The 15,290-nt window shown below is 57.7% G+C and overlaps 2 protein-coding genes across 12 annotated transcripts in view; one reads left to right on the top strand and one right to left on the bottom strand.

Moving 5' to 3' along the window:
- Nucleotides 1–7,763, top strand: part of HDAC5 (histone deacetylase 5) — a 36,882-nt gene extending 29,119 nt beyond the window's left edge. For all 10 annotated transcript variants that reach the window (XM_018065201.1, XM_018065199.1, XM_018065200.1 and 7 more), the window contains 15 exons: nt 135–422; nt 1,165–1,330; nt 2,189–2,322; nt 2,864–2,984; nt 3,450–3,499; nt 3,642–3,749; nt 4,171–4,226; nt 4,361–4,448; nt 5,302–5,421; nt 5,683–5,780; nt 5,943–6,061; nt 6,741–6,874; nt 7,160–7,244; nt 7,387–7,552; nt 7,642–7,763. In XM_018065201.1, the coding sequence (XP_017920690.1) occupies nt 135–422; nt 1,165–1,330; nt 2,189–2,322; nt 2,864–2,984; nt 3,450–3,499; nt 3,642–3,749; nt 4,171–4,226; nt 4,361–4,448; nt 5,302–5,421; nt 5,683–5,780; nt 5,943–6,061; nt 6,741–6,874; nt 7,160–7,244; nt 7,387–7,552; nt 7,642–7,681 (1,773 nt within the window). In that variant the 3' untranslated portion in view covers nt 7,682–7,763. The remainder of the gene's footprint in view (nt 1–134; nt 423–1,164; nt 1,331–2,188; nt 2,323–2,863; nt 2,985–3,449; nt 3,500–3,641; nt 3,750–4,170; nt 4,227–4,360; nt 4,449–5,301; nt 5,422–5,682; nt 5,781–5,942; nt 6,062–6,740; nt 6,875–7,159; nt 7,245–7,386; nt 7,553–7,641) is intronic.
- G6PC3 (glucose-6-phosphatase catalytic subunit 3) lies at nt 9,613–14,556 on the bottom strand. 2 transcript variants are annotated; one of them, XM_005693916.3, is made up of 6 exons: nt 14,083–14,556; nt 11,616–11,722; nt 11,118–11,208; nt 10,811–10,929; nt 10,490–10,631; nt 9,613–10,271 (listed from the first exon to the last, which is right to left on the bottom strand). In XM_005693916.3, the coding sequence occupies exons 1-6, from the start codon at nt 14,298–14,300 to the stop codon at nt 9,908–9,910; spliced, it is 1,041 nt and encodes a 346-aa protein (XP_005693973.1). In that variant the 5' UTR covers nt 14,301–14,556; the 3' UTR covers nt 9,613–9,907. The 2 variants fall into 2 exon arrangements, with proteins under 2 accessions (XP_005693973.1, XP_017920696.1); XM_018065207.1 differs by lacking the exon at nt 10,811–10,929.

Here is a 15,290-nt window from a genome sequence, read left to right as displayed (position 1 = left end):
CTGTCCACATCAAAGCCCTGTATGGGCTGGGCAACCACTGGGGAAGGAGGAGGGCAGGAATAGACTCTCCGGGGCCTCGGGCTGCATGGCTGCGCCCCCCTCCCAGCTGATGGGCCTCCTGGCTCTGCTTCCAGATCCTTACTAAGACGGGGGAGCTGCCACGGCAGCCCACCACCCACCCCGAGGAGACAGAGGAGGAGCTGACGGAGCAGCAGGACGCCTTGCTGGGGGAGGGAGCCCTCACCATACCCCGAGAAGGCTCCACGGAGAGTGAGAGCACCCAGGAAGACCTGGAGGAAGAGGAAGAGGAGGAGGAGGAAGAGGAGGAGGAGGAGGACTGCATCCAGGTCAAGGATGAGGAGCGCGAGAGCGGTGCTGAAGAAGGGCCCGACTTGGAGGAGTCCAGTGCTGGCTACAAAAAGGTGGCCCCCTGCGCCCTGGCCCTTGATCACCACCCGTCTGTCCTCCCTCCTCTTCTTTGCGCCTTTGCTCTTTCCTCTCCGCAGTCTGCAGTTTCCAGGCTGTGCCCAGGGGAGCAGGAAAGAGACAAGGGGCTGTGGAAGGGAGAGAGCTGGTGTCAGTCTTAGAGCTCTCTCTGCCCCGTCTGCCAGCCCCTCCCTCTGACTGTGATTGCCCCCGCTTGTCTGCTTGTGTGTGTGTGTGTGTGTGTGCGTGCGCACATGCACACTTGGATGCACGTGGTCTGTGTATATCTGCGTCTCTGCCTACGTAGGGCCGGTTGTGCGTCGGTCTCTGCTTGCGTGCGTGTGTACACACCCGCCCCCGCTGTACTACAGTCTGCCCTGGCGCCGAGCAAGCGCACACTCCGCACACTCCATTCATGGCGGACACAGCTGAGCCCTCAGGGCCTGACTCATCCCACCCCCTCCCACACCCCCGTCCCTCCCAGCAGCTTACCTCAATGTTACTCTGGTAGCATGACTCATCTCGTCCCCCCATCCCTCCCCATCTCCTCGGGAATGGAGATGAAGATGGAGATGGCTAAGACTGGAGTGTCTCCTGTCCCTGGAGGGAGGAGCTGGAGGAAGGAGATTTGGAAGAGAGGGTTGGATTCAGGCCCCCCGGGAGGCCCCGGGGCACCTGTCCTCACCTCCATTTCAGCCTCAGCCTCACCCAGGCTCCCTCCCGCTCTCTCCTTCCCAGGCATTTGCAGACACCCAGCAGCTGCAGCCGCTGCAGGTATACCAGGCACCCCTCAGCCTGGCCACTGTGCCCCACCAGGCCCTGGGCCGCACCCAGTCCTCACCTGCTGCCCCTGGGGGCTTGAAGAGCCCCCCAGACCAGCCCACTAAGCACCTCTTCACCACAGGTGAGCCCTTCCCCCATGAGCTGTCTTCCATTGTGTGTGTTGCGGGGGCAGGGGAGGGGCGGTGGGTGGCATGCTGTGCATGACATGGCATCCGGTCTTGGGTGTTGTGAAGGGATGAGATATAGCCTCTGCCCTGGAGGGATGGCCAGGGACCCTCAGAGCACCCTGAAGGGAGGGAAACAGGCCTTGGCTGTCTCCCTGTGTATAGCCACCTGTGGTCGTGGTGGTAGCCTTTGCTTCACTGGGCAGGTGGGGGTGAATGTCCATGTATTCCGGGAGCAGCATCTTTTTCAGGCCCCCCCCCCCCCACACTGAGGGACCACTGATTTTGCTTCCTCGATGCCTCTGCCCTGGAGGCCTGGGTGGAGGGAGCCCGCTATCTCTAGCTCTTTCTCCTCCCTTTGAGGTTAAGATTGAGGCTTCAGTCCATTCCAGAAGCCTCTTCCATGTGAAAGCGCCCAGAGCTGGGCTCTGTAGGGGCACGGATGGTCCCTTTGAGGGACCCCATTTGAGGATGGTCCCCACTCACCAATGGGGTGTGGGGATGGGGGGCGGCACACAGAGGCTCTGACGGGGGACAGAGGGAAGGAGGCGGCGCTGTGAGGTTAAAGCGGGTGGCGGTGTTGGCAGCCTGGCGGAGGCTTGAGGAGCAGGGAGACTGCTGACAGGCGGTGATGGGGGAAAGGAATTTCAGGAAGAGAAGAGGAACAGGCATGTAGGAAGGCAGCTGGAGTGGCCACGAGGAGGGGCTGGGACCAGGGTGGGCCGGGAGAGCTCGATGAGCTCCGCTGAGGGTGGTGGGCCGAGCTGTGACCCGGCCCGGAGCTGTGCTGGCTGACAGGTGTGTCTCCGGCCCAGGTGTGGTCTACGACACGTTCATGCTGAAGCACCAGTGCATGTGCGGGAACACACATGTGCACCCCGAGCACGCTGGCCGGATCCAGAGCATCTGGTCCCGGCTGCAGGAGACAGGCCTGCTCAGCAAGTGTGAGGTAAGGGGGTCCCCCCTCCTTCCAGCTTCCACCTCAAACCCAGCGAAAGTCCTGTGTTTCTAGTGTCGAGGATGCCCTCTCTGTGTCTCTTCCTCATTCTCTTTTCAACCCGATTTCAGGGTCAGGCCCCCATGTGCTTCTTAGTTCCATCCTTTGTGGCCTGGTGCCCCCATGGTCCCCAGCTGAATGGGGGAGGGTCCTGGGCTGGGGTCCCTGGGGGACCGAGGCATACTTTCTCAAAAAACTTTGCATCTCCTGGGACTTCCCCAGAGGACCATTGATTGGGATTCGGCACTTCCACTGCAGGGGACCCGGGATCCATCCCTGCTGGGCAAACTAAGATCCTGTGTGTTGCATGGCATGGTCAAAAATGAAAAGAATAGCAATGTCCCATCGATCAAAAAAAAAAACAGCCACCTTTGGATCTCCTGAGGCTAGAAGGTGGCTTCATGTGTCCAGACTGTGGGGCGGAGAGAGGTACTGGGCCTGCAGCGCCAGCCTAATCACCAGCTCCCCCTCTTGCTGCCCCCTTTCCCAACAGCGAATCCGGGGTCGTAAAGCCACGCTGGATGAGATCCAGACGGTGCACTCCGAGTACCACACCCTGCTCTACGGTACCAGCCCCCTCAACCGGCAGAAGCTGGACAGCAAGAAGCTGCTCGGTGAGTTGAGCAGCCAGCAGGGAGGGTGGTGGGCCAGGCTGGGTCTACTGCCCGGATGGGACGGGGCCTGTCAGGAAGACCATCATCTGGTAGGCAGGTGGGTCTCCAGGGACGTGGCTGCCACATCACACGCCTCCAGAGGGCGCCATTCACACAGACTACAGCATGTGGGTGGGGTGCGTGCAGGAGGGCAGACCGGTCAGGCCTGGCAATGAGCTGTGATGGGCTGTGCCCTTCTGCCTCACCTGTCAGGCCCCTTTCTCCCCGCCACCTGCCCCGGGGAAGGATCACCCCTCAGGATGGGGGACAGTCATCTCCTACCTGGCGTGGGTGGCAGTGGCCTGTTCTCTGCTGGGGTCTGCCCTTCTTTACCTGTGACTGAGCTCCCTGCCCACTGCACATGCCCACCTGCGGCCCTGGCAGTGGAGGCGCCTTCTAGCATAGCTCTGTACCTCTTCCCTGCAGGCCCCATCAGCCAGAAGATGTACGCCATGCTGCCTTGCGGGGGCATTGGGGTGAGTAGGGCACCCGCCCATGGTGTTGGGTGAGTGGTGCTCCCAGCTCCAGCCCTTCCCTCTCCCCCTACCATGGTTGTACCCCCCTTCTTGCCCTCCCCATTCAAGGGGCACACTGAAGCCCGCTCTCCTGCCCCTGCAGGTGGACAGCGACACTGTGTGGAACGAGATGCACTCCTCCAGCGCCGTGCGCATGGCGGTGGGCTGCCTGGTGGAGCTGGCATTCAGGGTGGCCGCAGGGGAGCTCAAGGTGAGTGAGTGTGGGCTGGCCAGGGCGGGGGTTGGGGGGGAACGACTTGGTCCTGCTGCCTGAGCAGCAGGGAATGGGGCAGCCTCAGCTTTCCCACCAGTAGGGCACCATCCTCTGTAATCTCGCCTCTCAGCTGCAGGTGTGAGGAGGAGGTGACAGCTCCAGGCGGACTAGGGGGTGACGGGTAAAGAGGGACGACCACGAGGCACTAACGTCTGGTGCTCTTGTGGGTCTTGCGGCTACAGAAGGTTGCTTCTGACCCATGCCGCCCTCGGCTGGCCACACTCCTAAAGGTTGTGTGACTGATGTTTCTCACATGTGTTCTTTTCCTGGCTTTTCTCTTCTGTGTCTACTCCGATCCGTGGCCACCTTGCCCGCCTGTCTGCCTCTCGTCTCTGTTCCTCTGTCCATACGTCTTCAGAATGGATTTGCCATCATAAGGCCCCCAGGACACCACGCGGAAGAATCCACAGCCATGTGAGTGCCAGCTCAGCCCTGCCCTGGACCCACTGCCCTCACCACCTCTCCCTCTCAGCAGAGCCGACACTGTGGCTCCCAGAGTGAACATCCAGTAAGGCTGACGTCCTGCCCTCTTCTTCCCCACCCTACAGGGGATTCTGCTTCTTCAACTCAGTAGCTATCACAACCAAGCTCCTGCAGCAGAAGTTGAATGTGGGCAAGGTTCTCATCGTGGACTGGGTAGGCAGTGCCTGGCGGGACCAGGGTCAGCCTTCAGGAAGCCCCCACCCCAATCCTGTCCCTTCATCCTCAGGGGCTGGAATGGGCTGGGGTGCTGACTCTGGGGTGTTAGCCCAGCCCTCCCAGTCCCCTGGGGCTCCCTCTTCACTGGGGGAGACTCGAAAGTGGTTTTAGCCACTCCCCCCCCATCCCCCTCAGCCTTGAACAGCTGAGGAGGTCTTTTTGCCTTGAGTGATAGAGAGATCCCCTGCCATTGCTAGATCCCCTCTTGACTGGGGGCTGACATACAGTACTGCTTCATGGACACCTCTCTTCCTAAGAAGTGGGATGTCTATTTGATAAATGGAGACACGGGGCTGTTGGCGGACTCACCCAACTAAGGTCACTTAGCTTCTCCACCCCTGTGTCTCTCAGCAGAGGGAGAGGCCCCTACTGCTCCCTGTGAGCTGGGGAGTAGCCAGGAGCAAGCCTTGGCAAGAAGGGATCTGATTTCTCTAAAGCCTAGCTTGGGCTTCAGGGTTCATCATGCTGGATTCTTCTTCAGAATGTTTCAGTTCCTGCCTAACCTTACTGTCCCCCTCTGTGCTGAGCGGAGGGGCCTTGCAGGGGGAGCCACCACCATTCATCCCCTGGCTTTGTGTCTCCTCTGTGCAGTGCCACATCCCAGCCCACGGACCCTGGTTAAAGAAGCGTGGGGGGATTTCATTGTGAATGGAACATGGATGCCCTGTATCTAGGGGCAAGCTTCACCCCCAGAGTTCACCATAGGGTGAGGGTTGGGGGCAAGCTGAATTTTGACCTTTGGGTCAGAGCCTGGGCTGTTTCTCCTGATGCTTCCACCCCTCCCCGCTAGGACATTCACCATGGCAACGGCACCCAGCAAGCATTTTACAACGATCCCTCCGTGCTCTACATCTCCCTGCATCGCTATGACAATGGGAACTTCTTTCCGGGCTCCGGGGCTCCTGAAGAGGTACAGCTCCTGGGCTCAAACTCAGGGCCCGCGGGGAGGTAGCAGAATGGGACCTGGCAGGGAGCCGTGGAGGCCCGTGGTGGTGCTGGTAACCTGGGGAGTCTGGGCTCCTAGTGGGAGGACCACGCCGGCCAGCTGCCCCTCCATGCAGAACAGAGGTCAGTGGAGTAAGGGCTGGAGGCAGGGCTGAGGGCGGGGCAACGTCTGGGCTCCCCAGGCAGTGAGAGTAACCCCCTACCCCCCCCCCCACCGTGCTGCCAGGTTGGCGGAGGGCCGGGCGTGGGGTACAATGTGAATGTGGCGTGGACAGGAGGTGTGGACCCCCCCATCGGAGACGTGGAGTACCTAACAGCCTTCAGGTGGGGACTTCAGAAGAGCCCGGGGAGGGGTGGGAGCCCCTGGGGCCTTCTGCGGGAGGGGCAGAAAGCTCGCAGTTTGGTCTGGGTGGAGGGGTCGGCCCTGTGGGGAGACAGGCCTGGCCGAGTCACCTGCCAGGGTCAGCTCGGGCCCTCCCTTTGCAGGACAGTGGTGATGCCCATTGCCCACGAGTTCTCACCTGATGTGGTCCTGGTCTCCGCTGGCTTTGATGCTGTTGAGGGACACCTGTCTCCGCTGGGTGGCTACTCTGTCACCGCCAGATGTGAGCCTGCTGGGGGATTGAGGGAGGCTGTGGAGCAGTGAAGATGGTGGGGACGAGTGGGAAGCTGGGAGGAGTGCTGTGCGTGCTTGCATGCCAAGCCGCTTCAGTCGTGTCCAGCCCTTTGGCAGCTCTGTGGACTGCAGTCCTCTAGGCTCCTCTGTCCATAGGATTCTCCAGGCAAGAGTGTTTTCCTGGAGTGGTTTGCCATTTCCTTCTCCAGGGGAGCTTCCCGACCCAGGGATTGAACCCACTTTTCTTATGTCTCCTGCAGTGGTGGGCGGGTTCTTTACCACTGGCACCCCCTGGGAAGCCCTGGGAGGAACGCTGGGGCAGGTCTAAGACTCGGAGTCCTCCTGGCAGCATCTTCCATTCTCCCTCTGCAGTGGGGGAGTGTACCTCCTCGTGAAGCTGTAGAGTGATGACCCTGCGTGTTTCAGTGGTGGTTTCTCATGATACTCCTTAGGAGATGTGTAACTGGATTAGTCTCTTCATTTTGTCTTTAATGGAACATTGAATCCACGACATTGAGTATTATGGATATCTGTTTAGGTTTAAAGCCACCGTCACATTTTGTGCTGTTTGTCTCATCTCTTGTGTTTCTTTTTCTCTCCTTTCTTTTTTTTTTTGAGTTGACTTTCTTTCATTAACCATTTCATCCTTCTTTCACCCATCCCTGAAGGTTTTGGCCACTTGACCAGGCAGCTGATGACGCTGGCAGGGGGCCGGGTGGTGCTGGCCCTGGAGGGAGGCCACGACCTGACCGCCATCTGTGATGCCTCTGAGGCCTGTGTCTCGGCGCTGCTCAGCGTGGAGGTAAGGGGCGCACAGAAGGGCTGGGGGAGGTGGGCTGGAAGGCCAAGGACCAAGGGGCCAGCGGGGTTGGGGAGGGACCCTTTCCCAGGTCAGGCAGCACCCAGGGTCCTTGGGGAGGTTTTTCTCTTTTTTGGTTCCCAAGGATAGCTGGTAGCCAGAGAAGGCTTTCTGAATAGAGGTTTCTCAAAAGGCTATGCTTGCCCCTGTCATGGGGCTGACTGGAGTGGTTAGAGGGGCAGCCATGGCCACTCCCAACCCTAAGCTTGTTCTTCTTTCCCCTGCCAGCTACAGCCCTTGGACGAGGCAGTCTTGCAGCAAAAGCCCAACGTCAATGCAGTGGCCACGCTGGAGAAAGTCATCGAGATCCAGAGTACGTGGGGACAGGCAGAGGGGCTCAGGCCCCAACTTGCTGAGTAGAGGCAAAAAACCTGAGTGCACGCCACGGCTGGGGAAGTCCATACGGTTGGGGGTTTCTGCCCCTCCTTGACCCCCTGCCCACCCCTCATCCACAGGCAAACACTGGAGCTGTGTGCAGAGGTTCGCTGCTGGCCTAGGCCGTTCCCTGCGGGAGGCCCAGGCAGGTGAGACAGAGGAGGCTGAGACTGTGAGTGCCATGGCCTTGCTGTCGGTGGGGGCCGAGCAGGCCCAGGCGGCTGCGGCCCGGGAGCACAGCCCCAGGTAGGCGTGCCCCCATCTCGCAGCCCTCGCCCAAGCCACCCCACGCCCGACCATTGCCTCAACACCTCTCTCTGTGCTTGTCCCCACAGGCCGGCAGAGGAGCCTATGGAACAGGAGCCTGCCCTGTGACGCCCTGGCCCCCATCTCTCTGGGCTTCATCATTGTGATTTTGTTTATTTTTTCTATTAAAAACAAAAAGTCACACATTCAACAACGTGTGCTGTGTGGGTCTCTCAGCCTCGCCCCTGCTGCTCCCCTAAGCTGCCTCAGGCCCCTCTTCTGCCTCCGTGGCCCAGGTCTCAGCTTAGACGTTTATTCTTTCTGAGGGGTGAGGGGTACCCCGTCTAGGCCTTCTCCCATGTGCTTTCCCACACCCACTTCCTGCGTCCTGTCCTTGTTCCCCGTGGAGCCTGGGCCAACTCAAGGTGGGCACGGGGCCCAGAAAGCACCTTCTGGCTCTGGGGGCTCCCTAAGTGAGGAGGGAACAGCAAGTTTGGTGCCTTGGCTTCAGCTGACTTAGGGAGAAATGCCTTAATTTCACCTTCCTCCCCTCTCCAGCCCCAGGGGAGGATCCCGAGGGTCTCTCTACAGTCTTAAGATGTGGAGGGGAGGGGAGGTGGGCTCCTGCCCTGCAATTCTCACCATTTTTCCTGGTGTCCTCACCATCTCCACAGAGCCCCCCTCTCCTCCGTCTTTCTCCTGGCCTCAGCTCTGTGCTCTAGGACGTGGGCCTGAGGTCTGTGGGCAGGGCAGCCTTGCCTTGCTCTCCTCAGGGCCTGTTTCCCCTTCTGAGGGGCTGGAGAGAGGGAAAGTGTGTGGGGAGGGAGGGGGCTGGACTCTCAGGTTCTACGGGACCAAGAGGAGCTGCGGAACCAGGCCTGCTCCCCCCCATAATCTGTCGGCCTCCGTGCCCCTCCGCTAGCACGGTCTGAGGAAGGGGAGAAGGTGGTCCCTGCAGGGGGACTCCAGGCTGGTGAGAGCCCCCCTGCTGTTCAGGACGAGATTTCCCCAGCCACCCAGCATACTGCAAGCAGAAGGGTCAGGGCCCAACTCCCTCCTAGGACCTTTGGCTTTGAAGCCTAGGGATGGTGAGAGTGGGTGGGGGTTCCAGAAGGAGCAGGGACAGAACCCAGGAGCCTGCCCTCAGCTTTAGCTTCCCTTCCTCTGGGCTTCCTTAGTGGGCCACGCCCAGGGAAACTAAGAGCTGGATGAGGCTGGGAGCTGTACTTTTCTCTCCCAGGAGCCCGGCCTAGCCTTGTTTCCAGGGCTAGGAGCCCACAAGACTTTTAGGGAATGCTGTCCAGCCTGTGGGAAACCAAAGATGGGAAGAAGCTCCTGGGGGGCTAAGTCTTCCTCCCTCCTTCTCCCCAACCCCGCATATTTTTTCCTTCTTCCCCTCCCCAGGGCCCCACCAATCTGTTTACATATTTATTATCCTAATGGGGGCCTGAGCAGGGTTGAGGGAGCCAGGGGAGGGGCAGGAGTCCCACCACCACAGGTTTATCATGCACCGTGTCTTGCGTGTTGTGTGTTCGAGATCTTCCTGGGGTGTGGGGCTGAGCCCCAGCTCTGGGCCCCTTCCCCTCCCTCTTCCCATGGCCTGTCTGGTTCTCATGTAAACCCACTCCCTGGACATAAATTTCAGTTAAGTATCCTGTAACCTGTTACACTGTGTGTCCTTGTGGAAATAAACTTGTTTCTGGCAATGCCTTCTGGGGCCAATGTCTCTGTTCTCTGGGCTTCCTACTCTTCTTTTCTCCAGTCCCTGGACTAAACAATTTAGGAAACAGAGGCTGGGGTGGGAGGGAGTGGGATCTCTGTCCTGTAGGTTAAAGAACAGGGTTCCCTGAACGTAGCCACAGGATCTCCTGGGACCTCTGTGTGGCGGAGGTGGTGGTGGTAGGAAGGGGGCCCAGGGCTAAAGGGCTTGCTTTTCCTTCTGACTCTCAGCCTCTGTGGGCACAGGGTTGGAGTGGGTGCAGAACAAGCGGTCTGGCAAGGGTTGCCCTGCATGTGCGTAGCCAAGTCTGGTGGAGGTGTGCACGGAGGCAAGAGAGGAGTCCAGAGGTGTGGAAGGGCTTTATTGGGGCTGCTCCGAGCCCCTCACAGTGTTACAGTAACCCACTGTTCTCACTGTTGCCTTTGCTCTTCGGGGACTTGCGAGGGAAGGCAGGAGGACCTTCCTGGGAGAGAAAAGGCCCCTCTTTGGGGCTGTGACCAGGTGGTGGGAGAACTAGAAAATTCAATATGAGCAGGGCTCACTGGGGGCTGGAAGTGGACGGAGCTGCCTCCCAAGGGTGGAGGTCACAGAGCACAGGCTTTGTGAGGGGAGGTGGGTGCAGGAGGTACCTAGAGTCAGGAAGAGCGGATGGGTGGTGCTTCCTGGGCACTGAATGTGTGTACCAGCCAGGGTACGAGGGCCAGGACCAGGCATGGCCAGAGGGTGTACTTGAGGAAATTGAAGATGTAGAAAAGGCTGATCTGAGGTGGGTAGCCCAGCCAGTTCAGAGGGCCCAGCAGCCCCATGGCCAGCACAAGGCAGGCTAGTTTCTGGCCATATCCCAGGTGTGCCCGCCGTACCTGGGCATAGCAGGGAGAGTGCAGAGCGATGCCCAGACCCAGGGCGGCCCCTGAGTCACGACTCAGGGAGGCAAAAGGTCGGCTGTCCAAGTGCACCCACTCGGGCCGCTCACACCACTTAGAGGCTAGGTTGATGGACCTGTGGAGAGCAAGAGTCTTTGCCAGGAGAGGTAGTCCCCTGGGACCCAGAGGGCTGATGGCTTTCTATCCCTTTGGGGTCTACCGCCATGTTCAGGAGACTGTATGTGAACTAGTAATGTGTCCCTATTGAACAACAGCAAACCAGAGAGCCACCAGGCCAGATATAGGGGAGGCAGGACAGGCTCCTACTTCCCCAAGCTTCAAAGCAGAACTTACCACGAAAGATCCAGGCCCAGTGTAAAGAGGGTCCAATAGATGAGGCTGGCACCCAGCAAGAGGGCCAGCGAGGTCAATCCATAGAAACTTAGCTCCCGCTCCATGGGCACCTGGGGGGTCATCAGCCAGCCCAGGACAGCACCTAGGGAAGCAGGGTGACAGCAGCTTCAAGGAGTTTGGGGATATGACCCTCACCCCAAACAGCAGGGTAATTTGTCAGAAGGGGGACTTGGGGTTGGCCGTACAATGGGAAGATCATACACTGGTCCTCCCACTGTCAATGGCACCCTCTGGGTCCACCCCGTTGCCCCAGTTGCTCACCAGTTATTAAGCCAGCCAACACCTGGTGAGGGAAATGTGCTAAGAGGAAGACCCGAGATAAGCCGACCGCCAGCAGGAAGGTGCAATAAGCCAAGCTAGGAATCACCCTCACCCAGCGGCTAAAAAGAAGAGAAGCAGATGGTTCACGAGATGCCCATGCACTGCTGGGCTTCCCTGAGCACCCAGGCACTTGGACCAAATAACCTGGGGTCCCCAGAACTCCGGCTCTCAGGCCACCCTGCTGCAGGGCTTTTGGGTCCAGGGTACCATCACCCCACCCCCACTGGTGGGCGATGCCAAGGTGTACCTGTGGGCCCGAGTGGCCATCTGGGAAGAGATGGCCGTCATTATGGGCCAGAGGGCTGCTCCTGTGATCATACAGTGTCCAGAAGGGCTGCCTGCCGGGGGATTCAGAAACTCAGTTCGTGGTGGGAGCTGAGTTTGGTGGGAGCCCAGGTGCACCTGGTGATAGCTCAACACAGCTGCCTCCCTGTGGCCACGAGAGAGCCTTCCTCCAGCACTGGCCATAGCTTCCTCTGCCCTGAAGCCTCCCCACCCCCCACCCAGCCTGCAGTCACTGCTGTCAGACTTCTGCCTTGACAACTTGGCTCTAGTCAATACAAGGTGAGTAACTGGCACACTGGCATGGGCGTTTTTCTCCTACGTTTCTTCCCTGGGTTTCTTTCTCTGGTCCAGTAACTGGGAGACTAGGCCTCTGATGATTAGGTGGTCCCAGCTGAAAAGTACTACTGAACACTCACCAAACACTAACCACATTGGGCGAGGGAAGTTTGGGGCTTCTCACCTGGGCCAGTTTCACAAGAAGAGGGGAACTGGTGAACCTGGGCTGGAGCCTGGCTATAGTACCCAGACTCATGGACCCACCAAAAGGGCCTGTCTCCAAAGAGAAACCTAGAAGAGAGCAGATGCCATTATACACACATACATACACACACACACAAAGGCCAGGGGAATGGGGGTGAGGCAGATGGACACCTAGAATACTCTGAAGGGCTTATAGGGTGGAGTCAGAGAGGACATCTGATTCTGGGTCACCGCCTTGCCACGGTTTTTTATCTTGGAACAGGAGAAAGTGTGCATTTTTTTAAAAAGTGGTAAGGAGGCAAGAGATTGTGGTGTGTGTGGGCATGCTCTGAGATGCTCAAAAGTCCCATCCTTATGCCTCCCACTGCAAGGCCAGCTCTGCTCTTGTCATTTACAGAGAGCCCGGGAACTGACTCTCCCTCTCCTTCCCAGACCCTCACTCTGCTGCTTCTCTTTTCTCTATTTCCCAAATTCCAGCCTCAGTTACTTAGGAAAGTCTCTCATGTTTGAAAATGGTAGTGGGGGCAGGGCTTCCCTGGTGGTCCAGGGGCTAAGACTCTACACACCCAATGCAGGGGATCCAGGTATGATTCCTGTTTAGGGAACTAGAATCCCCTTGCTGCAACTAACAATGTGCGTGCTGCAACTAACACTGTGCGAGCTGCAACTAAAGATACTATGTGCTACAACTAGGACCTGACACAGCCAACTAATAAATAAATCAAATATAAGAAAAAGGGGAGGGACTTCCCTGGTGGTCCGCCTTCCAACACAGGGGATATGGGTCTGATCCCTGGTTGAGGAATTAAGATCCCACATGCTGCAGGGCAACTAAGCCCATGTGCTGCAGTGACTGAACCCACACGCCGCAGCAAGAGAAGCCTGAGCATCCCCCAAGGAGGAGCCCATGTGCCTTAGCTAGAGAAAGCCCATGCACCACAATTAAGAGCCCCCACGCCACAGTGAAGACCCAATGTGGCCAAAATAATAAATAAATAAAGTCCTTCTATTCAAAACAAAACAAAACGGAGGCGGGGAATGCACAGGGAAGCTGAGGGAGAATAAAGAAGACAAAACAGTTTAAAATCCCCTGGCTTAGCTAGGTGCTTCGCTGGACCCTGGAAAACACACAGCAGACTAAGAGGCTGCTGTGGCCAGAAAGAGAAAAGGTTGGGAGAAGAGCAGAGATGCTGACCAGGAAGCCAAGGGCTGGGACAGGGACCTGCCTCTCCCCGCCAAAAACTGAGCCTGGTTCACACATCAGATACTCAACACGTACTTAGGAAAGGAACAGGGGCTTTGCCATGTGGGAATCAATGGTCTTAGGGGAACAGGACGAGACGGGAAGGCTGATACAGACTCCGAGGGAGAACAGCACAAAGCAAAGGGCAACTCAGTAGGAAGGAAATGATTAGACAACTGCTTTACCGTTTATAGTAGGGATGAAGCCCTGGTAGAGAGAAGTGGAAGGGAAGGTATTTGGTTTTTCAGCAAGTCATTCTAGCCCATTCAAGTGCCTCCTATGAAACCCCCTTCCCTCCCCCAGGCTGGCAATATGGCAATAGATGGTGAGGTGAGGAGAGGTGCAGTTGCACGCCCAGCGGGAAGTATAGCTCCCTTCTGCACCCAAGAGAACAGGTGGCGCAAAGAGATAAGCCCCAAGGGCCCTACCCACTTGCCTGAGTCTGTGTCAGAGCCTACTAGTGAATGAACGTGAAAAGCAAGAAGAGAAAGTGTTCCCTAAAAGGCAAAGCTTTAGCCCCAGTGCTTTTTGAAATTTACTGTGCACATGAACCACTTGGGGTCCTTGCTAAAATGTAAATAATGATTCAGGAGCTCCCACCTGGAGCCTGAGATTCTGCATTTCTGGCAAGTTTTCAAATGCTCCTTATGTTGATGGCCATGGCCCGGTGACCACACCTTAGCTTGGAAGCCTTTTCTGTCCTGAAAAGCCAGTGTTGAAGCCTGGCACAAAGCAAGCTTCTTAAAAACTCTATCAAATAAATGAATGAAGAAATGAATCAAAGAGTGAGTTGAGAAGCAGGACCTCCTGCTACTTAAGTCATCATTGATGTTTTTAAAAAATACAGATTCCCAGGCTCTCCCCTGGAGTTTCAGAATCAGTATGTCCGGGGTGGGATGGGATATTTGCATTTTAAACACGCCCCCTTAAGTGATTCATCTGATCAGGCCCGTTAAACACTAGTCTAATGATTAGGATGGGGACTCTGAGGTCTGAGTTCAAGATGGACAAAGATGCTCAAAGAGGAAAAGTCAGTGGCCATGGGGTAGGGGTGGGGAGGTCTTAAGTTTTCCTGGGGGTGGGGGTAGGGGTGGAGGGGGGAGCCAGGCCTTTGAGGCAGTTTCTGAGAAGAATCAGGGTCTGCACAAGGCTCAGGGCCCTTGGGGGTCGGGGGCCAGGCCGCCGGAGGGCTTCGCTGTCTCACCACTTGAAGACGAGGTTGAGCCATTCGGTGATGAGGCTGATCCAGAGCACCGCAATGCCCACCCGGCGAGACGCATAGTAGGCCGCGGGGAAGTAGAACAGAAAGAGGCTCTTGGGGTCGCCCAGAAAGGTGACCCAGAGCCACACGTTCTCCAACCAGGGCAGCTGGTTCTGCAGCGCCTCGGCCATCGCGATGCCCGCGCCCAGCGTGGACTCCATGGCGACTCCCGGGCTGGTGCGGCCAGGGTTTGATGCAGGGCGGAAGCCGAGGAGTCCAGGCGACGAGTAAACTGCTACTCACTGCCCTCCAGAGCCCACCCTTCGCAACCGAGGCCCCGCCCCCTGGCGGGGACCAGTGAAAACCCCGCCCTCGACCCCGCCCCTCGCAGCCCTAGGTTCGCGCGAGCCGGGCCTCCAGCCGGTACCGTTTCCTCCTGCGCTGTTCCCAGCCCTTCCTCTCTACTGGGCAGCGTAGGGGACAAATCTTTGCGAAGGCGTTTCCGCAGAGCCCCACGTGGCTGCTATTGCCGGCACGTGGACGTAGGGCGTAGAGGCGGCTCTTGCTGCTCTTCCGGGTCATGGGACAGACTAACCTGAGGATCGGCGGTGTGTCCAGGGTCCTTACTTTGCTGCTGTGAAGACGGACATGTAATATCCAGAGCTAGGGTTCCTTCCGGACCAGACTTTTCTCCTCCAGTACCGCTACCCTCCAAAGACATTTGGAGATGTCTTGGAGAGAAGGGTAGAGACAACCCTTGCTCCGGGAAGCCAAGCATCCCCGGTCAGCGCTGAAGTGGGACCCTAAATTTGCACACACAGGTGGCTAAGCCGGCCCGCCAGTCCAAGACTTTGCTGCTTGAATTCATCCGCTGTTGATTTGGTGGCCGACAGATCAGCCTCTTGATTTTGAGGGGTCGGTCGTTCCTAAAGGCTTGAGAGTTGTTACACGTAGCATAGACTTATGTCATACTTTCTCCCAGTTCTAAGCTCGCCTTGCCCCTCTCCTTTCGTCATCCTGTCATCTTGCCTTCCAAAACCCCTCTGGGGAGGTAAACCTTGAGATAGCTAGGATGGTGGGAGGAGAAGGAGCACACACCTACGACAAAAATTAGAATAATCCTCTGGAGGAACACACACAGAAAACGGAAGTCTCAGCTAGTCTAGGTGAGGTCTTACCTAGAGGCAGAGTTGAGGTGGGGGAGGTTGCTT

Source organism: Capra hircus, chromosome 19 (genome assembly GCF_001704415.2).
Source record: "Capra hircus breed San Clemente chromosome 19, ASM170441v1, whole genome shotgun sequence".
Classification (NCBI taxonomy): Eukaryota; Metazoa; Chordata; class Mammalia; order Artiodactyla; family Bovidae; genus Capra; species Capra hircus.
The sequence above is the reverse complement of the archived record's forward strand: the minus strand, read 5'-3'. Positions and strand labels throughout refer to the sequence as shown.